This window comes from Megascapheus bottae, chromosome 2, assembly GCF_031878675.1.
Source record: "Megascapheus bottae isolate mThoBot1 chromosome 2, mThoBot2.hap1, whole genome shotgun sequence".
Classification (NCBI taxonomy): Eukaryota; Metazoa; Chordata; class Mammalia; order Rodentia; family Geomyidae; genus Megascapheus; species Megascapheus bottae.
The window spans coordinates 30075757-30100865 of NC_143510.1; the positions used below are offsets into that span (position 1 = coordinate 30075757).

Below are 25109 nucleotides of genomic sequence, written 5' to 3' on the forward strand. Positions count from 1 at the left end.
CAGTCTTGATTGAACAAGCCAATAAGAGCACAAGGCCAGGAGCTGGGATTGTGGCCTAGTGGTAGAGTGTTTGCCTAGCATGCATGAGGCCTTGGGTTCAATTCCTTGGTACCACACACACAGAAAAAGCCACAGGCGGTACTGTGGTACTGTGTCAAAGAAGAATGCCCAGGCCCTGAGTTCAAGCCTCAAGACTGACAACCCCCCCCCAAAAAAAACCCCAAACAAACAAAAAGAGCACAAGACTCTTTAAGTGTAAGCCCCAGTAATTGTGCAAATCAGCCAGCCAGACCAATCCCTCCCTCCCTCTCTCCCTCTCTCCTTCCATCCCTTCCTTCAGCAGTTTATTTGATATGATCTAGAGATCATATCAAAAGTACATTTTTAATGTAATAAAACAAGCGATTGTGGAGATAGAATACCTTCTGAGAAGGTTACCAAAGTCCTGTGTAGAGGTCACATGCAAGGTCCACGTGGCTGGGACTGCTGCATGGGGTAGTGTGGCCCTACACAGAGGCATCTCCTCCCGCTTCTCAGTTGAAATGTGAACATATGCCTGCGTGGAATGTTCTCTTCTGCTGTTTTACAGAAAGTGAGTTGTTTTCTCAGCAGTTCGTTGGTGTTAGCATAATGCCTTCCTGTGTAGGCTGTAGTGCTAGAATTCTCTTTGCAAGCCTTGTAATAATTTTCAGGAATTACCATTTTTATTACAGTCCATTTGGTGCAAGCCCAGAGATGTAAGTGGGGAGTTTTCACCGTGTGAGATCTCTTAAAAGGGCAAATGAAAACACATTGTGTTTCTTCTGAGACAGAGGGATGTGCGGCTAGAGAAAATCCAATTGTTCTGGAGATTTTTGGTTCAGGGGTTTCAGTTCAACCCTATTGCTTTGGTATTTTATGTTTAGTCCTTTGTATGTATTTGTTTTTAAAGCTATAAAACCCTCCTAGGGAATCTGTGGAACTCTAGATCTTTTTCTCAGCTGTATGGACTGTCTGTGTCTTGGTTTCTTGCTCTGTCACTCTCAAGGTGGCTTGGGCAGAGGACTTAACCACGTTGTGCCTCAGTTGTCTGGTTTGTAACCTGGGAATTATGAGAGACTTTGCTCTGAAAGTTCTGGTGGGATTTCTTTGAGTTATTCTGGCTGCATGTTGCACTTCCAGTGTATGTCTTAGTATCTGCCAAAGAATATGACTCTCCCTGGGTGCTGTTGGCTCACGCCTGGAATCTTAGCTATTCAGGAGACAAAGTAAGATCTGAGAATCACAGTTCAAAACCTACCTGGGCAGGAAAGTTCAAGAAGCTCTTATTCCTAATTAGCTGACATGAAGCTAGTGTGGAGGTGTGGCTTATGTGACAGAAAATTAAGCTCTTGTGTAATAGCTGAGGGTTCAAGGCCATTACTAACTCTCCCCCTTACCACTCTCCTCTCTCCCCTTCTCCTCCCTCCCCCCCGCAAAAAAAAAAGGAATTTAGTTCTTAACACAGTTCCTTCTGTGATAGTTTTTGCTTACTTTAAAAACTGAAGCAGCATGGCAAGACTTTAATGTATTCATTTATTTTTACCCAGAGACAGAACTTGATTTAAAAAAAAAAGAAACCTTAGTTCTTTATCTGAACATACATTTAAACATCTTTGTTTCTGCCTCATTATCTTTAGACTCATTTTCCCCATTCCCCTGACATTTATCCTGAATTCCAGTATCTCTTGGATGGATGAATTATTTTATTTTCTGTGATTTTGATTTGGATTTGGGGGTCCTGCTATGCGTGTAGCACAGGCTAGCCTGAAATCTTCCTTCTTCTGTCTCACCAGTGGTGGGATCACAGGGTAGGGATCATGATGCTTGATTGACTTTTTGTTTTTGCCAGTTCTGGGACTTGAAGTCAGCCTGGGCATTGTCCCTGAGCTCTTCTGCTCAAGGCTAGCATGAACCACAGTGCCACTTCCAGCCTTTTCTGTTTATGGAGTGCTAAGGAATTGAACCCAGGGCTTCATGTATGCTAAGCAAGCACTCTACCACATTCCCAGATGCAATGTTTTTAAATAAGAACTTTCTAGTTAGAAAATCACCTTTGAAGAGAGAGCCTCAAATGTGATTTCATGAAGTACTCCTTGTCTATTCTATTTAACAAGTTCCTGAGGAAATCTTAGATGTCATTCAGAATTTTGACAACATTTAAACCCAACTGCAGACTTCCTTTTATCCAATTTTTGGCTCTATTGTGTTGAATAGCCAAGAATGGATTAATCAGAAAATGGATAGAGCAGCATGAAAGAAAAACCAAAGGCTTTGATTGGTTCTTAGCATTTTAGGTAGTACTTTTTTTTATTGCTTATACAGAAGTAGTATTTAAGAATAAATCTGTTTAACAGAGCATTGTAAGTAATATTTAAAGTGGTGTTTGTTTTTCTGTGATTATTTCAGGAGCTTTGTGGCTGGTCCACAATGCTGTAGTTTTGATTTGTGTGCTGGAGTATTGTAGTTTGTTTTACATTGTTCTATCTGCTCTGAAAATTCAAAGGGACAATTTGATTCATTCATTTAGGTCTGATACTGAAGTCTCCAAAGACTGTTTGTGTGTGTGTATGTATGTATGTATACTATCTGTGTGTGTGTGTGTGTGTGTGTGTGTGTGTGTGTGTTTAAATAAAAGAAACTGCCTCTTTATTTCCTCTGCCATACCAACTTTGATTGACTGGATGGCAGAGTTATAAAATGATTTAAATTCAGGATAGAGGCATCTCCTTGAAATTGATTGCACTCGGCTTCTTGTATACAAATAGGTATTGTGAGAGGAAAAAAAGGGAAATATTGAACCGAAACTTTCAATCTGGGATTTGAGCTTTCTAATATTATGAAACTACTTTTGCATTTCAACTCTTGGTATGGGTCTTGCAGGGCAATTGATTAGAGCCAGAGATGGTTTTAGCAAATATAGAAAGAAGAAAGAAACAAAGCCTGCTTTTGTAATCACAGTTCATTTGGAAAGGACTTTTGGTTCAACTTTTTTTTTTTTTTTCATTGTCTGCCCTCAAAATAAGAGGGAAAATTTTTCCTCTTATAATGATTCAAGAAATTGCTTTTAGAGCTATTTAAAGAGTCTTAGAGATAACTGCCTAAGCCATCTCAATGTGCTCTGGTGAAACTTTTTATGTGGTTAGAATTTTTTAATTAAATCATTTTATTTAAGATTGTAATAGCCCTGTTAAATTATTTTCTTTGAGACTTGCATTGTGTTATTTCAAGTTAATAACTCCTCTTGAAGTAAAGCGAAATGTAAAATTTTGCTTTTGAAGGTTTCTTGCTACACATAACAGAAGACACAGTGAGCCTCCCATACTGGAAAGAAAGCAAACTTAACACCTAATGGAAATGGAGATAACAAAAATGAAGTTGCAAAGCTGAATACTGGTGGCTAATGTCTGTTCAATCCCAGATGCTCAGGAGGCTGAGATCTGAAGATTGCAGCTCAAAGCCAGACCTGGCAAGAACATCAGTGAAACTCTTACCTCAAATTAACCACCAAAAAGCTAGAAAGTAGATATATGATTCAAGTGGTACAGCACCAGTCTTGAACCAAAAAAAGCTAAGGGATTGTGCCCAGGCTCTTGAGTTCAAGCCCCAGGACTGGGCACACACACACACAAAATGAACCTACAGCTTTGGTGCATTCTAACTTGTAATATCAAAATGGTTGCCTGGACAATCCTAACTCAGTTCCTTGGAATATCTTTCCTCCCTTTAAATGTCAAGAGTTTTGATTTCATCAAAGAAACACAATGAAAGGATTCTGTTTATCAGATCTACGAGATGATTTTGTGGACCTGGATGAGGGAGAGCAGTGGATTCCATCATTTACCGTCCTCTAACTCTGTTCCTGGATATATTTGCATAATTACATAGTCTTGAGCAGTTGCTAAAGACAAAGTCTCTATCATCACACGGAGATGAATGGCCTTAGATTTAATTTACTAATTAGCCTTTATCTAAGTTCCTTTCCATTCCTGTTGTTCATTTCTTATGGAAGTTATTTTTCAGGGCCTCTGCTTGGCAGAGTTGGTAAGGCATATTTTAGGGTGTGCATGATAGAGATAATGATACAAATTTATTTTAAAGAAAAATCTTCCCCAAAGCACCCCGAAACCCTTCAGAATTCTCTGTGGCTGTTCAGATACATTACAGAATTTCATTTTCTGTCTTGTAACAATCTATAGGAAGGTATAATTTCATTTTTTTCTTTTGCTTTGCTTAGGGAAAATATAGTAACTATGATTATTCTTACTCCCCCAACCCCCACATCTCCATTATCCTTGCAAATAGTTGTATCTACCCGATCCTTATTCACATTCACCTGTTTGGTTTTTTTTAACTGACTTGTGTAGTCAGTTCATTTTTTGAGCAGTTTTATTCAAGATGAAAAAGAGCAGAGGTGAAATCAGAGAAAAAGGATATCAAAGAAAGACTAGAAAGCTGTTGTCCAGGCATTTGACCAGATGATGGTATACATTAGATCAGAATTTGTGTCTAAGGCCTCAAATCCCCTGCACAGGGATGCAAGTACAGGTCTAGTGTCTTGATTCCTGGGGGCCACTTGAGGAGTCTTTCCTTCAGCCTTGCCAGCCTTCCTCCCCTATCCCCTACAGAAAAATAGTTAACTATCATACCTTTTTTTTTTAAGTTCCATAATTAGATTAAGCCATGAGACTCTTACCTCCAACTGACCACCAGAAAACTGGTGGCTCAAAGTGGTAGAGTGCTAGACTTGAGCCATAAAGCTCAGGGACCGTGCCCAGTCCCTGAGGTCAAGCCCCATGATTGACAAACCACAAAAGTAATCTATGTAATACTTTATATTTATATAGTTGTACTTGGATTTTTCTCAATTTGGTAGAGAAATTACATTTTTCTGTAGTGATGTTGGGAAAAATGCCCGTTTTTCCCATTACACATTGAATTCAGGTCTGGTGTCAGTCATCACTGGAAGTACAACCCTAGTCCTTTTGCTTTTATTTTGTTGTTGTTTTTCTGATAGAGTCTAGTACTATGCCTTCCCTATTTCAGTTTTCCTACTCTCTTCTTGTAGAAGCCAGGATTATACATATGTATTTTTGTGCCCATTGGAGGAACTGTTTTTATCTTAGTTTCCAACTGTGGTTTGAAGAGTAGCCTAGACAACTTTCTTCTTTTGAAATTGTTCCAGTTTTAGTTTTCTTGAGGTTGATGTAGAAAGTTTTTCACTTGTGATATTGCTTTACTTTTCAGTGAGTAGCTAGCTGTTAACTTAGAAATGATTTATGTTGTCAACACTTAGTTCTGTGAAGAATAGTTGTAAGGGGCAAGGGTTATAGTTTAGTGGGAGTGCTTACTTCACAGGCATTAGGTCCTGGGTTTGATCCCGAGCACTAGGTAAAATGGGACTGAAGAACAGATTAAATATAATATTAGCTCTGCGTATCTGAGAGTAATGTCTGTCTCAGAAGTATGCATTCTTGAGCAAGTAACATACATTTCTGAATAATTATAACTGACTACAGTATTATTGGAAGAATTATATGACCCCAGTATATTATACTGATTGCAATTACAGTAGTGCCTGCCTCATAGGTAGTGATTAATTTAGTAAATAAACTTATTTTTCTCCTTCCTCCTCCTCCTTCTCCTCCTCCTCCTCCTCCTCTTCCTCCTCCTCTTTCCTCCTTCCTCCTTCCTCCTCCTCCTCGCCATTCCTTGGACTTTCTCAAAGCTAGAGCTCTACCACTTGAGCCACAGCACCACTTCCAGCTTTTTTCTATGTATGTGGTATCCAGGAATTGGACCTGGATCTTCGTGCATGTTAGGCAAGCACTCAACCACTAGGCCAAACTCCCAGCCCCAGTAAATAACTTTTAATTGAGCCAGTGCATGTTTGGATGACTAAGAGTAGACAATTTAAGAATTATAAATTTATATTTCTGATATTTGTGACTCTTGTATGTAAAGCTGATTGCTATGTAAGGTCTGCAGAAATATAGATGCCTTTGCCTTTATCTAGGTTGGCAACTAATTACTTACACAAACACACACACACACACACACACGCACGCACGCACCCAGAGTGGATAAAATAAACCATCTGTGTGTATGGTGCTTTCAGCATGGAGCCTCTTGACTGTGTTAGGCATATTTGTGCCTCATTAAATATTAGAGGAGATGCCATAACCATAAAATTGCATCTGCGGCATTAAACAGCACCACAGTGCTACCGGTGAATAAGTTTTATATTCTTGGAAATCTAGATTGATCCTCTGCAAACCAAACACTATTGAAACAAACTGAAATCGTTGTTTTACTTCTAATGTTATAATGGATTTGAAGTTGAAACACAACCTTTTTAAAGAGGGTGCTTTAAGAAAAGATGAACCACAATATTTTTTAGTTTGTCTTCACAAATGTACCATGAACTTTATTGTAGATCAGTTTTCTGCTGGGTGTTGGTTGGCTTATACACAATTAGGAGGCTGAGATGTGAGGCTCACAGTTTGAAGCCAGCCAGATCAGAAACATCGATGAGACGCTGATCTCCACTTAACTAGCAGAAAGCTGAAAGTACAGCTGTGAAACAAGTGGGAAAGTCCCAGTCTTGAGTGGAAAAAGCCAGGTAAAAGCATGAGGCCCTGAGTTCAACCCCACGACCAGTATCACACACGTGTACACACACATAAACAGTTTTTTAGGTGTACTTCTTTTCACTTTTGTTGGAAAGTATATTTAAATTTCTTATTGAAACTGTAACAGAATTAGCATGAGAGCAGTGGTTCCAATATTTTGTTCCTTTTTAGTCCTGATGTAAAACAAAATACATCAGGCCTGGAGTTTGGCCCAGTGGTAGAGTGTTTGCCTAGCATACACAAAGACCTAGGTTAGATTCCTCGGTAACACATACATAGGAAAAGCCGGAAGTGGTGCTGTGGCTCAAGTGGAAGAGCTCTAGCCTTGAGAAAACCCAAGGAGAGTACTCAGGCCCTAAATGTAAGCCCAGGACTTGCCTCCCCCTGAAAAAAAAAAAATACATCTACCATTTGGGATTGGAATTATAAAATAGTGAAGAAAAAGTTTAGGTTTTTGCTTTTCTATCTGACTTAACATGTTTATATGAGGCAGTGTCTTTTTTGTCTTTTGTTTCTTGTGTCTCTTTTGTCTCCTAGAATAAAACAGTGTTGTGTGATCTCTTGTTCCCTTTATTTGCCTCTGAGCTTTAGTAATTTATTTTCTGAAAAAAATTATGGTTCTATATTAAGTCTCTTTATCACCATTAGGTGATGAAAAATATTTCCTGGTAGTTAGGACAATAGGAACATTTGAATATGATAAAATAGGCAATCTACCGTAATAAAATCTATTGTATTTGAGGTTAGCTCAGTATCCCACACAACTAGAGGAGCCATTTGGAATTCTTCCTTAGTTGCAAAAAATAAAAAATAAAATAAAATAAAACACACTTTTTGATTGTACTTTTTTTAGGACACTAACCAAGTACGATTTACTACAATTAATTGCAATTCAGGCACAAAAGAGATGAGTGGCTGATCAGAATATTTAATTACCTTTAACTATCATTTGATACTTTTGCCCATTGTGGACACAAGAAAGATAAAGATACATTCATTTCATACTATTGTGTGAGATTTAATGTTCTTCAGTGCTCTTTAAAATTTAGAGAAAATTATGCTTGATTTCACCATCATTGAGGGATCTTTAATTTGTTTGTTGTACGAGTATTTATAATCCATATAAACAGCCTGCATAACTGCTTGTCTGCCATTCTGAAAAAATCTGTGTTCTGCACTAGAAAATGAAAATGCTTATTGCTTCTTTTTATAGGTGGTTCATTTTTGGCAGGGACTGTGGCAGATCTATGACTGTAGCTGAGATCCATCTATCATCCATCCATCCATCCATCCATCCATCCATCCACCCATCCACCCACCCATCCACCCATCCACCCATCCACCCATTCACCCATCCATCTTCTGCAATATTTATCTTGGCATGTAGGAGCCAGAATATCTTTGTTGTGCTATTTTCAGTTTTGTATGAAAGCTATTCCCGTTCTCCCAGGCTTCACACTCTTTGGGATGAACTTAGAATCAGGTATTTAAGCGGAAATTTCCTCATGCATGACCAAACTATTTTGCTTTGGGCACTGTCAATACAACTGTATTGTAAATGGAATTGTGGGAATTAAGAACTTACTCTGTCTTTGTCCTAAAGCTGCTTTGTCTTGTGGGCGATCACAACACAGAAGAGGTCTTGTGGACATCACTGGTTTCCTCGGTGAGAGATGAGACTGTACTGAGGAAGAATGCAGTGTTTCCTTGGAAATCCCAATGTCTACCTGTCTTCCCTTGCTGCTGAATATTTATCACTTCCATCCCCATATGTAAAGGAACTACTTTTGTTACCAAAAAGAAGACATTTCTAGGCAACAGTATCTCATGGCTGCCATTCTGGTTACTCAGGAGGCTGAGACCTGCAAGATCAATATTTGAATCTGGTCTGGACTCCAAAGCCCTTCAACAATTAACCAGCAAAACTCCTTTCTAAAGGCATGGCTCAAACCATGAGCAAGCAAGCTGAACTAGTACCAAGACATAAGTGCAAACCTTGAATCAGTGCCCCCCCCCCCGTTTTTTTTCTTTGATTTTAGTTTATTTATCTGAAGATTTGACTGAAAGATATTTTGTGTCCATATGTGTTCTTTGTTTTTATTTTGTATAGCAATAGTAGGGTTTGAACTCAGGGACTTGTACTTGCCAGGCAGGTGCTCTACCTCTTGAGGCATATTCCCAGTTGTTGTAACTAGCTATTCTTATTTCCCAGGTTCAACAAACCTCACCTCCATCTCACAGTGAAAAGTAGAAAAACCCATCCAAATCAAGAATGCTACTTAATGTGGTGTTCAAGGGAGCTCATTGATGGAAAACTTTACCTGCAAATTAACAAAGAAGACTTAAACACAACTTCAAGTTTTTTCCCCTTAAGTCACAATTTCTGTGCAACGTTATTACTACTGATCACACAAGAATCCTCCTGAAAGCTTTTGGGTTATACATCTTGCTTTTACATTCCCAGAATAAAAACATATATTCTCATAACTATGTCCAGTAGCTCTGGGAAATTAAATCATATACATAGGAAGCAGTTTTGTAGATATCTTCAGTACTAGGTATATTTTTATAGGATATTTTTATATGATAGGGTATTTTTATAGCAAAGAATTGGGCCTTTGGGTCTGGAAACAGTTTTATCTTTTTTGCTTCAGGCTGGAAATGAGGTAGGCTTGGTAGAAGTTCTGAGAGGAGAGAGAATTTATGAAAACTCCCTGATGAAAATACCTGTCACTCATTTAGCTGTCTGCCTAGCAACCAAGTTGACTTAAGATTCCTCCTGCTGAGTGAGATGTAAGAATCATTGGCTAGTTAATACTATTCGTTTTGAAATCTCTACTTTGATCTAGTCAGAACTGAGAAACTCCAATTCTCCTGCAGGATGGGAGTAGTTGAATTTCTTCTTTGTAAACTCATTTCGTTATTATACAATCCAGACCCTTGACGACTATTTAAAATTCAAATTCTTCATGCCCAGGTTTGCCAGCAAGTTGGGAATATGTGTGCTTCTTGCTTAAAATGACATTAGAGTTGATTTCTTAGACAAGGGGAATAGAGCTGTGTACTACTGGGTTTCTTTTTGTCTCGTATAACAGCCATTCCAATTGCTTTCAATATTGCATCATGATTAAAAACCCTCCTAAGCTTCTGGATGACAAATGATTTCAGCTCCATAAACTATAGAACTTGCTAGAAACTCTGTTTGCAGGACCTCATTTCATTTCTGTGGTTAGTCACATGGTAACCATAGGCAGATTTACGCTTATTGTCCATTTGGAAGAGTGAAACTGACTGTTTTCATAAACATACTCCATTTTTAATTGGGTAATTAAGTTGCTGACATAAGCAAGTATGCAATTTCACATTAAGGTAAGGATCTGTAAAGGCATGCATTTGCATAATTTAATTTTCTGCATAGAAGATATTGAAAATCGATACCATGATTCATAGCCCTACCATATCAGTGCCATGCCACCGTTGGTTGGGCTGTGGGAGCCTAGGAGAATACTTGGGTATTAAAATTGATTGAATTTGGTTTGCTGACTCTGGAGCTTTATTTGGGAACCACACAGGCTGCCAATAAAATATTAAGTTGTTTAATATACTCTTCTATACATCTTGGACTGCTATTCAAATAATAGTCTTTAAAAATTGTTTTCAAAAACTTGCCTCATCATTGATTGCAATACATTTGAGGACTTCAACTTTTGTTTTCCTTGGATGTACACCCTGCCAGTAATGTGTTATTGTTATTGGGGGTGGAGCAATAAATCACTCATTGCTTCTAGGTACAAAAAAAAAAAGGAAACTAAATATAGCCACCTTTAATGAATAGTTTATCTGTCAAACAGAAAATCTGGTGCCAAGTGATAAAGTTCTTTGCAACCATGTTTATTTCTGAGTTACTTCCCTGAAGAATTGCCTATTTGGGTGTTGGGAATTTTCCCTTCTTGCTTTGGGTTTTAAAAGTGTTTGCTGTTTCTGATAGGTGGGCATTGGCTCAAAAGCCAGGCAGGGAGGGGGAGAAAGTGGTGTTCTTGCTGTGGCATCCATAACTGCATACAGATGCCTGCACAGAAGTAGTAGGCAGATGCTCTCTGTGAATCCCCCACCTGGCTGAACATGGCCTTCCTGTAGCATTGTGTGAACCTTCCTTCATTTCTTTCCTCCCTTTTGTTTGTCCCAGAAGGTGTGTGCTCCTTATTGACTGGGGTCTTAGAGCCCCTTATACAACACTGCGTTACCCTTGAAGTGGATTTGCTTGCATAGCCAGACCTTGTAAATCCTGTACTGTACCTCAATTATTGTGTTGTTGTTGTTGTTTTGGTGGGTCCTGGGACTTCAACTCTGGGCCTGGGCGTTTTCTCTGAGCTCTTCAGCTCAAGGCTACTGCCCTACCCCTGGAGCCACAGTCCACTTTCTGTTTTCTAGTGGTTAATTGTAGATAAGACTCTCCCTTTCTTTAGTGCCCAAGCTGGCTTTGAACCATGATCCTCAGATTTTAGCCTCCTGAGTAGCTAGGATTATAGATGTGAGTCACCTGCGCCCTGTTTGTACCTCAATTCTTTAAGCAAGGGAACAAAACATGAATTTCCCCTCTCCCACTCTATCATTGTTAACTAGTCTGTATTTAACACTCTCACTTTTTCTTTTTGGCCTACAAGATCTATTTTTAGACAGGCAGTTCAGCTGGGCTCAAATCACTAATCCCAGAGGACCATGTCTATATGTATTGACTTTTTTCTGTTTGGTAGCATTGGAGTTTGAATTCATGGCCTTGTGCCTGTCTGCTACCATTTGAGCCCCCCCTCTCTCTCGCTCTCTCTCTCTCTCTGTCTGTCTCTGTCTCTGTCTCTCTCTGTCTCTCTCTCTCTCCCCCTCCCTCCCTCCCTCCCTCCCCCCCTCTCTCTTCTCCTCCTTCTCCCCCCCCCTCTCCCCCTTCCCCCTCTCCCTGCCCTGAAGTGTTAGAAACAACACTTGGCTCCCTTGTTAAAAACAAGACCTTCTGTTCTGTGTGAAGTGGTCTTGAATTGTGATCCTCCTGATTTCCCATGTCTCTTCCAGCACCACGATGATCTGGATCCTTCTGTAGAATAAAAACCACCTCCTTCATATGAACAGAAGGGGGACCTGGTAGTAAGGTTTATGATTTTAGATGCTGCCTTTTACATAGAACATAGGAATCAGTATGCTTAAAAACAATGCCCCTCATCTTCTGTATGCTTGGCTCGTGAGCTTTTTGGGTAGAAATCTGTTCTTGCTTGATTCAGATTTGTGGTTCACATGGCACCACATTCTTATTCATTCTGCAGCAGGCTGCTCCTTTCTGCTTAGACTGTCCTTAGTATGGACTTAGTTCCTGAGGGCATGAGTTTGGGATGCAGAAGTGAAATATAGGTACATCTCAGTAGGGAAGTTAGTTGGCTCTTTTTCTTCAGCATATAGTTATTTGGACTCAGGAAGAGTCACATGCATTACTGTGATCCCAGTTTGCTGGAAGGCAGGGACCGGGCTTTGGGGCTAGCTTGGGCAAGTAGAAATGCTCTTAACAAAACCCACTAACCAAGGACCAAACAAACAAACAATTGGTGAACTCCTCCTCCACCACCTCCCTTTTTTTTTCTTATTAATTTGTTGCTCCCATCCCAGTTAAGTTTCAGGGCATAGGTTTGTGTTCCTATGAGTTCTAACAATGGTCTTTTGACAAAAGGAGAAATTGATGCTCAGAAGTTGAAATGACTGTGTTAAGGACACAGTCTGAGGTATCTTTTGTGTAATCCAGAAAACAGAAAAAACATTAATAGGTATTGGGCTTAGGGACTTACTACCTGGAAAGTATAGTATAAGGCCTGGTTATTTGTGAACCAATCAACCATCCACAAGCAGAGCAGGTTCTGCAAATCTAACAAACAAATTTGATGAGTAGATATTTATAGAGAGAAAAGAAGAGGAGACACAGAAAACAATTTAATGGGCTTCAGCTTAGTCAATCCACCACTCCATTTACTTGTATCTTAGCCAGTAATTGTTTACAACTTAATCGGTTACAGAGCCTGCTATACCCAGCCAAGGTTAGTTCCTACAACTAAGCTCAAGTCTGTGTACCTCTGCAGAGATAGGTGCTCTTTGTATGGTAAGTCCTGTCTTCCTGAAGTTATTGTTTTTGTTTGTGTTTTGCTTCATTAAAAAAAAATGGGCAGGGCCCTGTTTTATCCATTATTTTGATAATAACAACAACAGTAGCAGGAGCAAGAACAACAGACTACTTGGGAATAATTAGTTGAAGCACAGTACAGATACATTAAAAAGCTTATACCATATGCACAGAAGATAAATAAGCCTAGCAGTTATTTAGTGTGTGTTAATGGGAAGAAATAGATTGGCAAGCTATGAGATGAAACCTTTATTTTTCATTTCTGGAAGGTTACAGTGGTTAACTTCTAGTGCTCTGAATGGCTCATCTGTAAAATAATAGGTTGGATTGGAAGATAGGAGCATAAACTTTTACTGTACTTAAAAAAGAACAGAACATTGACTGAAATTCTGACTTTGTCCCTCCAGACCAATAAAGAGAGAATAAGTGCTGTGTAGATGTGTGTTTGGAGTTCATTAGAGTCCCAGTTTCTCATCTGTCTGGAAGGTCTTGGTTCAAGCATTGCTTACTGGTTTTATAGCTACTCTTTGCAGTTGAGGTGCCTGCACAAAGTGCATTATATATTTCTTCATTTTCCTTTGTGCCAGTCCCTTTCTCACCAGAGCTAATGGGCTCAGGATGATACTATTATTATTCACTATTGTGTTTCCCCCTTCCCATCCTTATCTTAAATTGAGCAAGATTCAGTTCTTTTAACCATTTTCTTTGCCTTTAAAAAGCACCCTTGATTCTGTTTGGGTGCATTTAAATATGAACATAGTCAGGTGATGTGTTTTGTTTGAAGATAATTCCATTTCATTTTGATTCTGGGCACCTGTGATATTTGTCTTTGTGCACATCCTTGCATTCAGGTGTGGGCTCACTACAGGAGAGATTTGCATCCCTGAACAGAATGGGAGGGGGTGGGCTTTGATGGATATTGCCAGCAGATGGAAGTTCTTCATAACAGTGCAGAAGTTTTTTTTTTTTTTTTTTTTTTTTTTTTTTTAGCTGCCTAGGTGGGATTCATTTTGAGTTTTCAGAGACTCATTATTTAGTAGGGTTTTTTTTTTTTAAATTTCTTTTGGTCTTTTAAAATTTTTAGTTTTTTATTGTCGGGGTATTGTATAGAAGGGTTACAGTTACATTCACCAGGTAGTAGGTGCATTACTTCTCACACATTGATACCCCTTCTCATGCTTTTGTCCCCATTTCTCTTTACCCACACCCTTCCAATCATTTTATTTTCTCCCCCTCTCTTTCCTATTTCAACTAAACAAATAAACATATATATATATACAATATACCGGGTAACAAAGTCAGATACAGTAAAAATACGAGATTAACCAAAGAATCATTTGCCTGGGAAGGTTTCTTGTTTTGTATCTTCAGTACCACAGGTAATCTCGTGGCTCATGGATCAAGTTGTGAGAGATGGCTACTTCCTGGGGGGAGTCTCCCAAGCCTCATACAGTACTGTTTGGCTAGCAGAGACACTGGCTCTGATACAGGGATACTTAACCCAGGACAGGTTACCTGTATGTCTAGGGACCAGTTAGTATCTCAGAACCTGAAGTCTTTCACTTGCAAAATGAGGATATTGTACTCAGGCTGTCCTGGGCTTATACCTAGGCTTACTCTTTGTGTAGCTGGAACCAAATATCACATGTTCCAGTTCTTCACATTGTCTCACCCTGGGCACGTGAAAATGTCTTTACTTCTTGAGGTCAGTTTGCTTCTTGTTGAGACAAATGTATCTATTGTCTGGTGGCATTTGGCAGATTAAATAAGAACCTATGTCACATGCTTATTGCTTTGTACTTCTTGGCCTGGGGATCATTGTGGACTCTTGTGAATATTATCTCTCTGGAGTTTTCTAAGAAAAGGAGCTTCTATTGATTCATCCACATGGTCTCCCAGGTCCGTCACCTGGCATGTATACTTGTCCCCTTTGTGGTGGGTGGGATGCTGAGTGTGTCTCACTATGCTCTTCTTCTCTTCCAGCATTGACTGAAGGCTATGTTGGGGCCCTGCAGGAGGACAGACACAGCAGCTCAGTGCAGATCCGAAGGCGCAAGGCTTCTGGTGATCCATACTGGGCCTATTCCGGTGAGTTGAACTGTCATGCTGGGAACTAGGCCATTGTGTGTAACTGGCAAACCCAGTTTTTCTCATGTTCATCCTTCCATCTGTTTTCTCAACTTTCTACCTGCCCCTTCTACTCCCCCAGGATTTATTCCTGAACTCTCCTTGTTAATGAGTTATTGTACCAAACTTGTAATTTTCTGAAAGACACAGCTTGCCTTTTAGTGGTTGTGATTTCAGGAAGTGGAAGATAACAATGCAAGTCTTAAATTGCTTCAATGTCTGCTAAATGTTATATATGCATCAGTTATTGAAGGGAGGCTCATCTTCTAATCTACAAAATGCAAACTTTTCTTTTAAGTCTTGTTGGTTGAATGTATTGTTGGTCTTTATCATACACTGCAGCTCTTTGCATGTTTATTTTTACTCTCTGCTTTTGGGAGAATGAAAAGAGAAAGCATTGTAATTATATTGAATATTACCCTGGAAATAATTCTCTTGTATTTAGAGAACTGTCTAGATTCTGCACTACGTTTCTCACAATGAGCAACAAGATTTGGAAGCTCAAAAATATATGGAAAAGGGATTATCGCTAATTAAGGAGGAATACTTAAGGAGGAATATAGACCATCTTGGAAATTTCTTTGGCACTGAATAATTCACATTTCTTGTATGAAAGAGCTTGGAGGCATAGAGAATTACTCTTCATAATAAATCTATGTATTATGCAATGTTGTTGATTATAGAGCTGGAAAATGTCCTTTTCATAGTCAAGCTGTGGTTTTAAATCCTGAATTTCCACCTGCAAATCTTGTTAAATTTATGTCAGTCTAAAATTTATTGGTCTGATCTTTAATTACACCTTATCTATTGGTTTTTTTTTTTACATCCTTTTGTCTATTGATAAATCTCCTGCTCTTACTGGGAGAAGAAACTATCAGTTTTGTTTTGCTGCTAACAGATAATAATTGTGAAGTCTTCCATCACACCTGGTTCTTGGTGATTCAGATTATCGAATTTGAGTTCTTTTTGTCACCATTTTTTTTTATATAAATGAAGGAAATTGTGAGAGGAAGGACAAAAATTACACACACACACATACACACACACACACACACACACACACACACACACGTGCGTGTGTGCACTCTACTCTTTTGCTAAAGAACCCAGAGTAAATTTATGATTTTATACTCTCTAGCTCTGATATGAGGCAGAAAGTAGCCTGTTATTTACAGTTCATCAAGTTAGTATAATAATGGAGTTAGTCGGGAAATTGGAAGTTATAATCCCATCAGCATCTCTACTTGCAAATGGCAATGAAGAGATGAGAAGCCTAAAACTTGTCTCATTATGCAATTATAATAGAACTTAGGTGGTGACATCTTTGGGATAGAGCCATTATTGATGCCCTTATCTCTGGGAGGGTTAACTGATCTCTGTTTGTAGAGTGTGTTTTGACTATTTGGGCCCTCTTTCAATCTGTAGAAGGTCTCATGATTGAAGTTTAAGTGTTGGCACAGTTTCTATAGAAAGATCTAGATAGGAAATGTCTGATATTTTTCAGACCATATGGTCTCTGTCACAGCCCCTCAGCTCTGCCATCACAGCATAAAAGCATGTACAGATAATTCTTGCAGACTGGCTGTCTTCTCATAAAACTTTATGAACACCAGAATTTGAGTCATATAATTTTCATGTGTCAGGAAATAATCTTTTGATTTTTTTTTCCTGAACCATTTTAAAATACAGAAAAACAAAACAAAACAAAACAAAAACCAAACCTACCCCATTCTTTTTTGCATATTTTGGAGAACTATATTTCCAGCTGGTTTGAGTTCACAGGCTATTATAGTTGGTTAACCTTTGTTTTGGTAGTTTCTTTTTTGCAGTTTATATAAGACAGTCATGTTAATTTTTCAGAGGGGTATGAGATGGTTTAGAAGAATTAATAGCATCATTTATTAGTGTAATGGAGAAAAAAATAAGACAGAGGTCAGGTATAGGCTGGTACAAGCCTGATATATAGTGTAATGGAGAAAAAAATAAGACAGAGGTCAGGTATAAGCTGGTACAAGCCTGATATATTCAGTACCAGAAGTTAAAGGTTAGGTGTAGACTCTTCCACCATTGTATGTACATACACTCAGCCAGTTTTGAGTTTTGCAGTAGTTTAGAATTTAGATTTTAGAATTTAGATGGGTATGCAACCTATATACAGGTCTTTGTACATAAGCAAGTCTTCTGAGAAAGCTGTCATACCAGTGGTTTAGTAGTGTCCTCAATCCATGGAGAATTGAGGTCCATCAGCTATACTTCTTAGTGTCTAGTCAATAGATAAACAGCAGGAAGGTGTAAGAGTTAGGATTTGTTTTGACATACTAGGCCCAATGCCTTAAAAAAATGGCAAAGTTACAATAATATAATTTTGGGTATAAATATTCCTTACAAAGTAAGACAAAAGAAAGTTTTTTTTCTTTGTTGAGAAAATGTGCATAAATTTAGCACAGATAAAGCAAGCCATTGCTCAAACATTGGTTTATTGCTTCATATTTGAATCTCACATCTGCAATTCTCCAGTGAGATACCACCATTTGGTACTTTAGGAGTATAACAGAGTATGAAATTTTGCAGTCATAGTTTTAGACCCTAGTTCCAATAGCAGTTTAGCCATTATGTTTTTGAAAGAATCCTTAATTGCTTAGAGTGTTGGTTTCCATTTGTGAAGTAGTGATAAATATTCCTTTCCTTAACCAGTTTTGTGGGGATAAAACAAGATTATGTGTATGAAAAGTTTTAACATAGATTCTGCCATGAATCCAGTACTAAATATTAACTGCTGTTTTTGACACTTAGTCATTTTACTGCTGTTGATGTTGCTGTTACTTGAATTTTTCTTGAATTGTCAGTTGATGGGGGTGACTACTAGCTTACATTGAGAAGTGAAGAAGTCACTTAGTCAAAATTATAATGTCTGCCTATTCAGGTTAAGTTTGTTCTCAAGTTGAAAGGTGGGAAATGTACAAACTACAGCCTATGTTTCATTATAAATAAAGTTTTATTAGAACACAACCATACTTACTACTTGGTCTGCTGTATGTTGCGCTTTTGTGCTGTAGTTATAGAACAAAGTGTTTTAACCTACACCTCTTGACTGAAAGTGCTAGGATATGATTTGTCTTTCCAGAAAAAGCTTTCCAGTACCTTTGATATAGCTTGCATTTTGAATACATCTTACCACGAGTTAATTGCAGAACTGCTTAGGGATGGAGAAAACACCATAAAATTTCTTTGCAATTCTCTTGAGCTGGAATATTCTCAGTAAGCCTTTTGGGTAGCATTCACAGTGATTTCACTGATTTTGGAAAGGTCTTGGTAAGTGGAATGCAGTATGTTTTGCGAGTGAGTGAAGGAGATGAGTCATTGGTTGGTTACTGTTCTGGGTTGCTGTGTCCTGGGCCTTAGGTTTCATTGGTAGATGGTCCTAACATCATTATTTCAGTGGCATACTATCTCAATCACACATGAGAGTTGCAGAAAGTTTAGATCTTCTTTATAGCACATTGTCATGAGTGGAGTTCATTAAAATTTGAGTGACATTTCTGTTTTCATTTTAGGAATAACCAAACTAGTTCATTTTTACTGAATTACTCTGTATAATGCAGACATACTATTTCAATTTGAAATATTATAAAAGCCGTACTTTTATAGGCTAATCAAATAGTACCTTTGTTAACACCTATATAAAATTTGTTTTGGTTTAGTAATGTGTTCTAGATTTGTTCTGGCCATCTGAAGATTAGTTACCTCTGATTCTTTATTTGATCTACTCTAAAAAAGGGTCATACCATCTGAGTTTAATGTGGAACACAGCCTGTAAGAGATAGGACATAGAACATAAGACATTATGGGTCTCTTAGTAGTAGCCATGTCACTTCAAGATTATTTTCTATTTTTTCATTGTTTTTCTTTATGACAACTTTGTGGGAGGGAAACAAAATGACCTCTTTATAGTTCATGCTAAATTACAACAGAAAAAAATGCAGTTGCTTCAAGTATTCATTAGAAATCTTAAAATTCCTTGCTGTTAGTTTTACACAGCTAGAGATGTGGGTATTTTTCTGTGTTGCTGCAGGTGATGACAGCTCATGATTTTTGGAATTTGCCCAGAATTTCTATAATTATTCCATGAAAAGTAGCACATGTTGGGTAGGTCACCATTGTTGGAAAGAGAAATAAGAAGCAAATCTGGAATACATTCAAGTGGAGATTTAATGCATTTTTTGTAAACTTATCTACATGTTGCCCTTCAGAGTCTTATTTGGAAAATAGAAAAATGTCCCTTCCCCCAGATTATCATCATCATTATTATTATTGTTGTTGTTGTTATTATTATTATTATTATTATTATTATTTTATTGTTGTTGGTTGTGGGGCTCAAAATCTGGGCCTGGGCTCTGCCCCTGAGCTCTTCAGCGTAAGGATACTGCCCTACCACTTGAGCTACAGAGCCACTTCCAATTTTCTAGTGGTTAATTGAAGATGAGAGTCTTACAGACCTCATTGCCTGGGCTGGCTTTGAACTGCAGTCCTCAGATCTCAGCCTCTTCAATAGCTAGGATTATAGGTGTGTGCCACCAGTGCCTGGCTTCCCCCAGATTCTTTTCTGCATCCTTTGATACCATCTCCTGTTTGTTTCTATTATAAAGAATTCTGAGGATTCTCTTATATTTAGAGGAATCCAGAATTTTGATGAGCAAAATTCCCTGAAACAAGTTAATGCATTGGGTCAGCTGAAGGTCAAATGAGATTATTCTGTAAAGTGTTAATTCCTTGGGCAAGAACAACCAAGGTCCTTTCTAATGGTTTTGGTGTTGATGACCTGTTTCACTGTAAAACTAAGATGAAAGGACCGCATTTGCTGGCATAGTGGCATATGCCTCTAATCATAATGCTCAGGGAAGCTGAGGCAGGATGATCTTGCATTCCAGGCAGGCCTGAGTTACTTAAAAACAAACAAAAAAAGCAAACCAAATAAACCAATATTTTTCAACAAAATCAAATCCATCAACTAACCAAACCATAAAACAGGCTTACCTTCTAGAGTAGCTCAGAAATGTATGTTAGCCCTTGATAGACTTTGGCTCTACCCTGGTGTGAAGGATCTAATAATGGTTGCTTCTTAATAATGTGCCATTCATTGTGTATTTGTGCAAGATTTTGTGTTGTGAGCCACACATACCCACATATGTGTGCATGTATAAGTATGTGTATCATTTCCCCAGCAACTGTTCCGATTTTGCATCCAGATGGACAGATAAAGGTGGATCTTGCTGGTTTGTGCATAAGCATTCATTATGAGGACCCTTTCATAAACAATTATTGACAAAGAAGTGGGTGATTTACTGAAGCTATCACCATTGGATCTCTTTAAGTAATGAGCTTCCCTGGTAAATTGAAGATATAATTAAATTCTTTAAAAATAACATTTCCATGCCTATTTTTAAGAATATCTGTACAAGATAAATGAAAATATACCTGCCTGCCAAAGCCTGCTTTTGTTATTAGAAGAAGAAAAGGAACCGTGGAAGCTTGAGGTTTAATGGTAATATTATCTATTATTTGTCCTGCTTTTGAAGGCCTCCTAGAGTTGTAAGTGAATGACTTTCTTGGAGACCTTGTCTTCATAGATCTATTCTGATCCAGTGGTGATATACCAGAGTAGGGAAAGGATTAGTCTTGAATTCATTCTCCCATATCCCATCTCCAAGATCACCTCTTCTTTGACCCTTTGACCCTTGACCCTGACCTATCTTTCATCTGTGTTTGTGTGTGTGCGCGTGCATGCGTATGTGTGTATGTATTCTGTTTATGTCCTGGTGCTTGAACTCAGAGTCTAGGTGATATCCACGGCATTTTTTACTCAAGTCTGGTGCTCTACCAGATGAGCCACAGCTCCACTTCTGGCCCTGGACTGACTTTGAATTGTGATCCTCAGATCACAGCTTCCTGAATCTTTAGGGTTACAGGTGTGAATCAGCACTGCCCATCTTCCTTCTTAGTTTTGTATTGTCTTTAGCAAGAAAATGGAATACTGTTAGATTCCACTGCAGCCACAGAAGCTTCTTATAGAATTGCTAGTGAAAATGCTCATCTATAAAGTCAGGCAGTTATTTGCCGCAGTGGACAAAGGCTTTGGGGCATAATAACACTGAAAGTACCTGACACTGGAAGCAGCTCCATAGGTCCAGATTACATGGTAAGGTAAAGAAAGTAAGGGGAATAATGCATTTGGTCTAGGCAGAGGTTTATGGCATTACTTGTGATCCAGAACTTTAGATGGCAGTTGGTTTTCTGTATGAGGCTACTGAATGGTCAACAATTGATCAGTGAGAAGATGAGGGCTGGATAAAATAAAGTGATGAGGTTGTTTGTGGGGGATTTATGAGATAAAAGGACAAGGTCTATGGAAATTTATTACCACTGGTACATGAAAGAGAAAACAAAATATGTTGTGTAGGATTGCCGGGGCCAACCGGCAGCAAACCAGGGTTCGCAGATTGGGGTTCCTGAAATAGGGGACAAGGACTAGGAAGAAAAAGAAGAGAGACAGACACACCGGGTCCGGGGATGTCCGCAGTCCAGGCAAAGACTGCTGAGACTGCCGCGTTTATTTTCCACTCCCCCTTCTCCCCTCCTCCAGACCCCGGGAACCTCCAGGTGTTACATTCGTATGGTAATTCTCAGGTCATTTACATAGAATAGGGCCAGAAAGCAATAAGACAATAAAGCCATGGTCTGATGCAAGTCAAGGTACAGTTTGATTCCACTCTGGCTCCCAACATAGGATGATACCCAACATGATGGCACACTTAATTTAAAATGAGCAAATGAGGAGTGGTAGGTTGCTTTAAAAAAAAAAACAGAAACAAAACTTGGACTTGAATCCATTAAAATGTGGTTTAGTGTTTAGCCCATATTTTTTCTGTTTTGTAGACTTTATATTCTTTGAGTAGAAATGTGTCCCTAATTAATCTTTGTACTTCCCTGTTTCCACCTCAGTGTTTTGCCTCGAGAGATCTGCAGGGAGGAGATAAATAGTGGAACACACTGTAAATTATCTGTTCCTTGTCTGCTTGATCTGTAGCTACAAGGCGAACTAGGGTGAGAAAGAACACATATAGTCACACATTAACCACAAACTTTGTACAGAAAAGAGAAAAATGTGTTGTCATATGCTAAAGGTATTTTATGTATCGTTCAATACTTGACCAAGATCTTTTTCCTCCCTTTTACTGCTTAAAAGAAATTGTTAAAAAAAATTGGCAAGTAGTTTTCCTCTTTCTTTTCTCCCTCCTTTATTCTTGTTCTTCACTTTCCTCCTCTTCCTTCTTCCTCCTCCTTCCATCTTACAAAGCGTCATTGAAATGCTCACCATTCCAAAAGTTTCTTGGTCCCTTCTTTCCAGAGTCAGTTTTATAAATGAAACATGATAGACATACTGTGAGAAGACATGACTGCATTCTTTAGGTCTTTGTGACACTTCGCAAGCTTATTAGAAATATGAAATATTGCTTGACACTGTGTTGGTATCTGGTGACTCATATCAGTGGTAACGATTTCAGTTGTTGCTGCTATGCGATATTTGAAACATGGCTAAATGGCAGGCTGAGAAATTGAAGGTAACAGGTTGATAGAGTCTGTGGAGAGCTTTTTGGCAATATCTGTAAAACATTAAATATCGATAGTCTTTCATCTAGTAGTGCTTCTGTTCTCAGGAAGTTATATTTCAGAAATACTTGTGCTTGTCCTCAAAGTAGTACTGTGTTTAAATAGCCCAAGTGTCCATTGGAAAGGGCTTGGACAATTCTAGTGTTTCCTTACACGGGAATGCTTACCCAACATCCATGGAAATGGAGAAGTTGAGTTACAAGATGAAATAGTGTAACTTCTTAGAAAACCAGAATCAAAGTTCAGCAAAGTGAAACATTCGGAAGCAGTATTCAAAAGGGGTAGGGTGAGGTCAAAGGGAAAGGGCTAGATGAATAAAGACAAGAAGAAGCAGACCAGAATCCAATGTATATTCCACAGAATTAAGAAGAGTGAGGGAAGGGGCGGGTAGGGTCGAAATGGGTGAGAATATTGAGAGGGGTGCCATTGATCAAGATATATTGTGTTCATAAACTGCTTTGCTAAATGGTAACTCCTTTGTACAACTATTTAAGTATCATAAAAAATAAGATGTTAGTGGTGGTGGGGGGAATGGGTACCAAGACATGTGAAAGGGTATCAATGTATGTGAATTAATGCACCTTCTATCTGGCAAATATCATGTAACCCTTTTACTAATTACAATAAAAAATTAAAAAAAATAAGATGTTAATATAACATGGGTAATATGGTCTTCTTAATGTAGAAAGTACAGGGATGTAGAGACAAAAAAAAAACCAAATAGAACTGTGGTTATTGTTAAGAATTGAGAAGTATTTTCCAGAAGGTTTTTTTTTGGGGGGGGTCTTAGAGAAGTATATCTTGAGTTTTTATAGTTCTCATATCAGTATATCTATAATTTAAAAAGGGATCCTTTTATTTTAAAATAAATGGCTGAATTTTTATCAAACTTGAGATAGTTTTCTTTGGAACAGTTTTGAAGTTAGTAAAAGGGAAGGCCAGGAGGATTCCCAAAGGGAAGCTAGAAGTAAAGCAAAAGTGTCTGCGTGGGTTTTTCTCCCTCTGCGCTTGGCTGTATCTAAAACTGCAAAGTGAAACATTTTCACTAGCAATCCAAATTGTATAAAATGTTGATATGAAGCAGGCAGAAATTAATGAACTGATATTGACTTAGTTTGAAAATGAACATCAAGATTTATTGAGCAAGCAGTAACTATTGACCCAGGCAGAGATCAGGTCAATATTTACTTTGACATAACATAAATCCTTATATTCATTAATCTATAAATTTTAGTGAATCTACACAAGGCACACGGAGAATTATATCTAAGTATATATTTTTCATATCTGCAATGGATCAAAGTCAAGCATCCTTTTTTATTCTTCCTCATAAATCTCAAAAGGTGATCTTCTGATCTTGGAAACTGACTTTTTTGGGGGGAGAAGGTAGGGTAGGTTTTAGGTGAATAAGTGGTACGATATTATAGCTCAAAGGAAAAGTACTCTAGCCAAGCACATGCCTAATAATCAGGGAGTGATTATGTGAATGTGATTTCCTTCAAAGTTCCAGATCTGTTTTCTAACCTTACAAAACGTACTCATTTATTGTGTCTGATTTGGTTTTAAAACCCACTTTCTGATTTTATAAAACAGAGGAATCTTCTGTCTTTCTCTCAGGATATTGTTAAGCTTATATTATGTAGAAGTTTCCTTTGAGAAATAAAATATCTTTGGTATATATCATTCTGAATACCACTTTATTGGCTTTTTTCTTGTTGAAATTAGCAAGTGGAATTGAACTTTTATGACTTGTCTTGTTGCCGCTGCTTCTGGAAAGGTGTTCTTGGTAGCAATTTAAAATTAAGAGAGAGCTGTTTCATTGGATTGTGAACTTTCAGTATGACCAGTATATCACCAGAGCGAAGAGTGTAATGTGTGCCTAAGGATCAAATTTAAATCCAGAAACTTAGTCATGTGGTTTAAGGGTTCACTGGACCTGAGTAGTAGTCTTTTGTCTTACATGTCACTCGTAAGTTAGTATATTAGTTACTATGCTAATCAGTTTATGAGATTTAGTTTGGAGCTATGGTTTTCAAGTTTTCAGTTTATAATTGTGACAAGGTAGCTGCTCACACAGGGATTGAAATAGGAAGTCCCAGAGAGGCTCTTGCAGAGCACATCCCCAACCACTGAACTTGAATCTGTCATGCTTCAACTTCTCCCTCCACAAGAAGTCATTACAGATGCAGTGTATAGATCTAGAATGTTCTTTGAGGACACAGTGGCTAATCCTGAATTGACTGCCATTGGCTCCTGTGTCTTAGCTGGCTATGTTTTCTGATTAAAAGTAGCAAATCTTCCTGGTTATCTTTCATGCTGTTAGAACTTAGCTTTCCTATATTTCAGTGAATATAAACCTCACTTTCTATTATGGATGTAAGACCTGGTATAGGTAAGAAAAACAATAGTTGTAGGTTTGTTATGCCCTCCTGAGGAATAATTTTTAGTAACGTCAGGAATCCTTACTTTTTAGCATTGACTCCAGCCTATAGTATTTTCAGCGAGTGTAA

General features: G+C 38.2%; 1 protein-coding gene across 3 annotated transcripts in view; it reads left to right on the top strand.

Annotated features, from left to right (window-relative positions):
- Positions 1-25109, top strand: part of Ptprg (protein tyrosine phosphatase receptor type G) — a 667714-nt gene that overhangs the window by 151353 nt on the left and 491252 nt on the right. For all 3 annotated transcript variants that reach the window (XM_090323299.1, XM_090323309.1, XM_090323290.1), the window contains one exon: positions 14788-14892. In XM_090323299.1, the coding sequence (XP_090179425.1) occupies positions 14788-14892 (105 nt within the window). The remainder of the gene's footprint in view (positions 1-14787; positions 14893-25109) is intronic.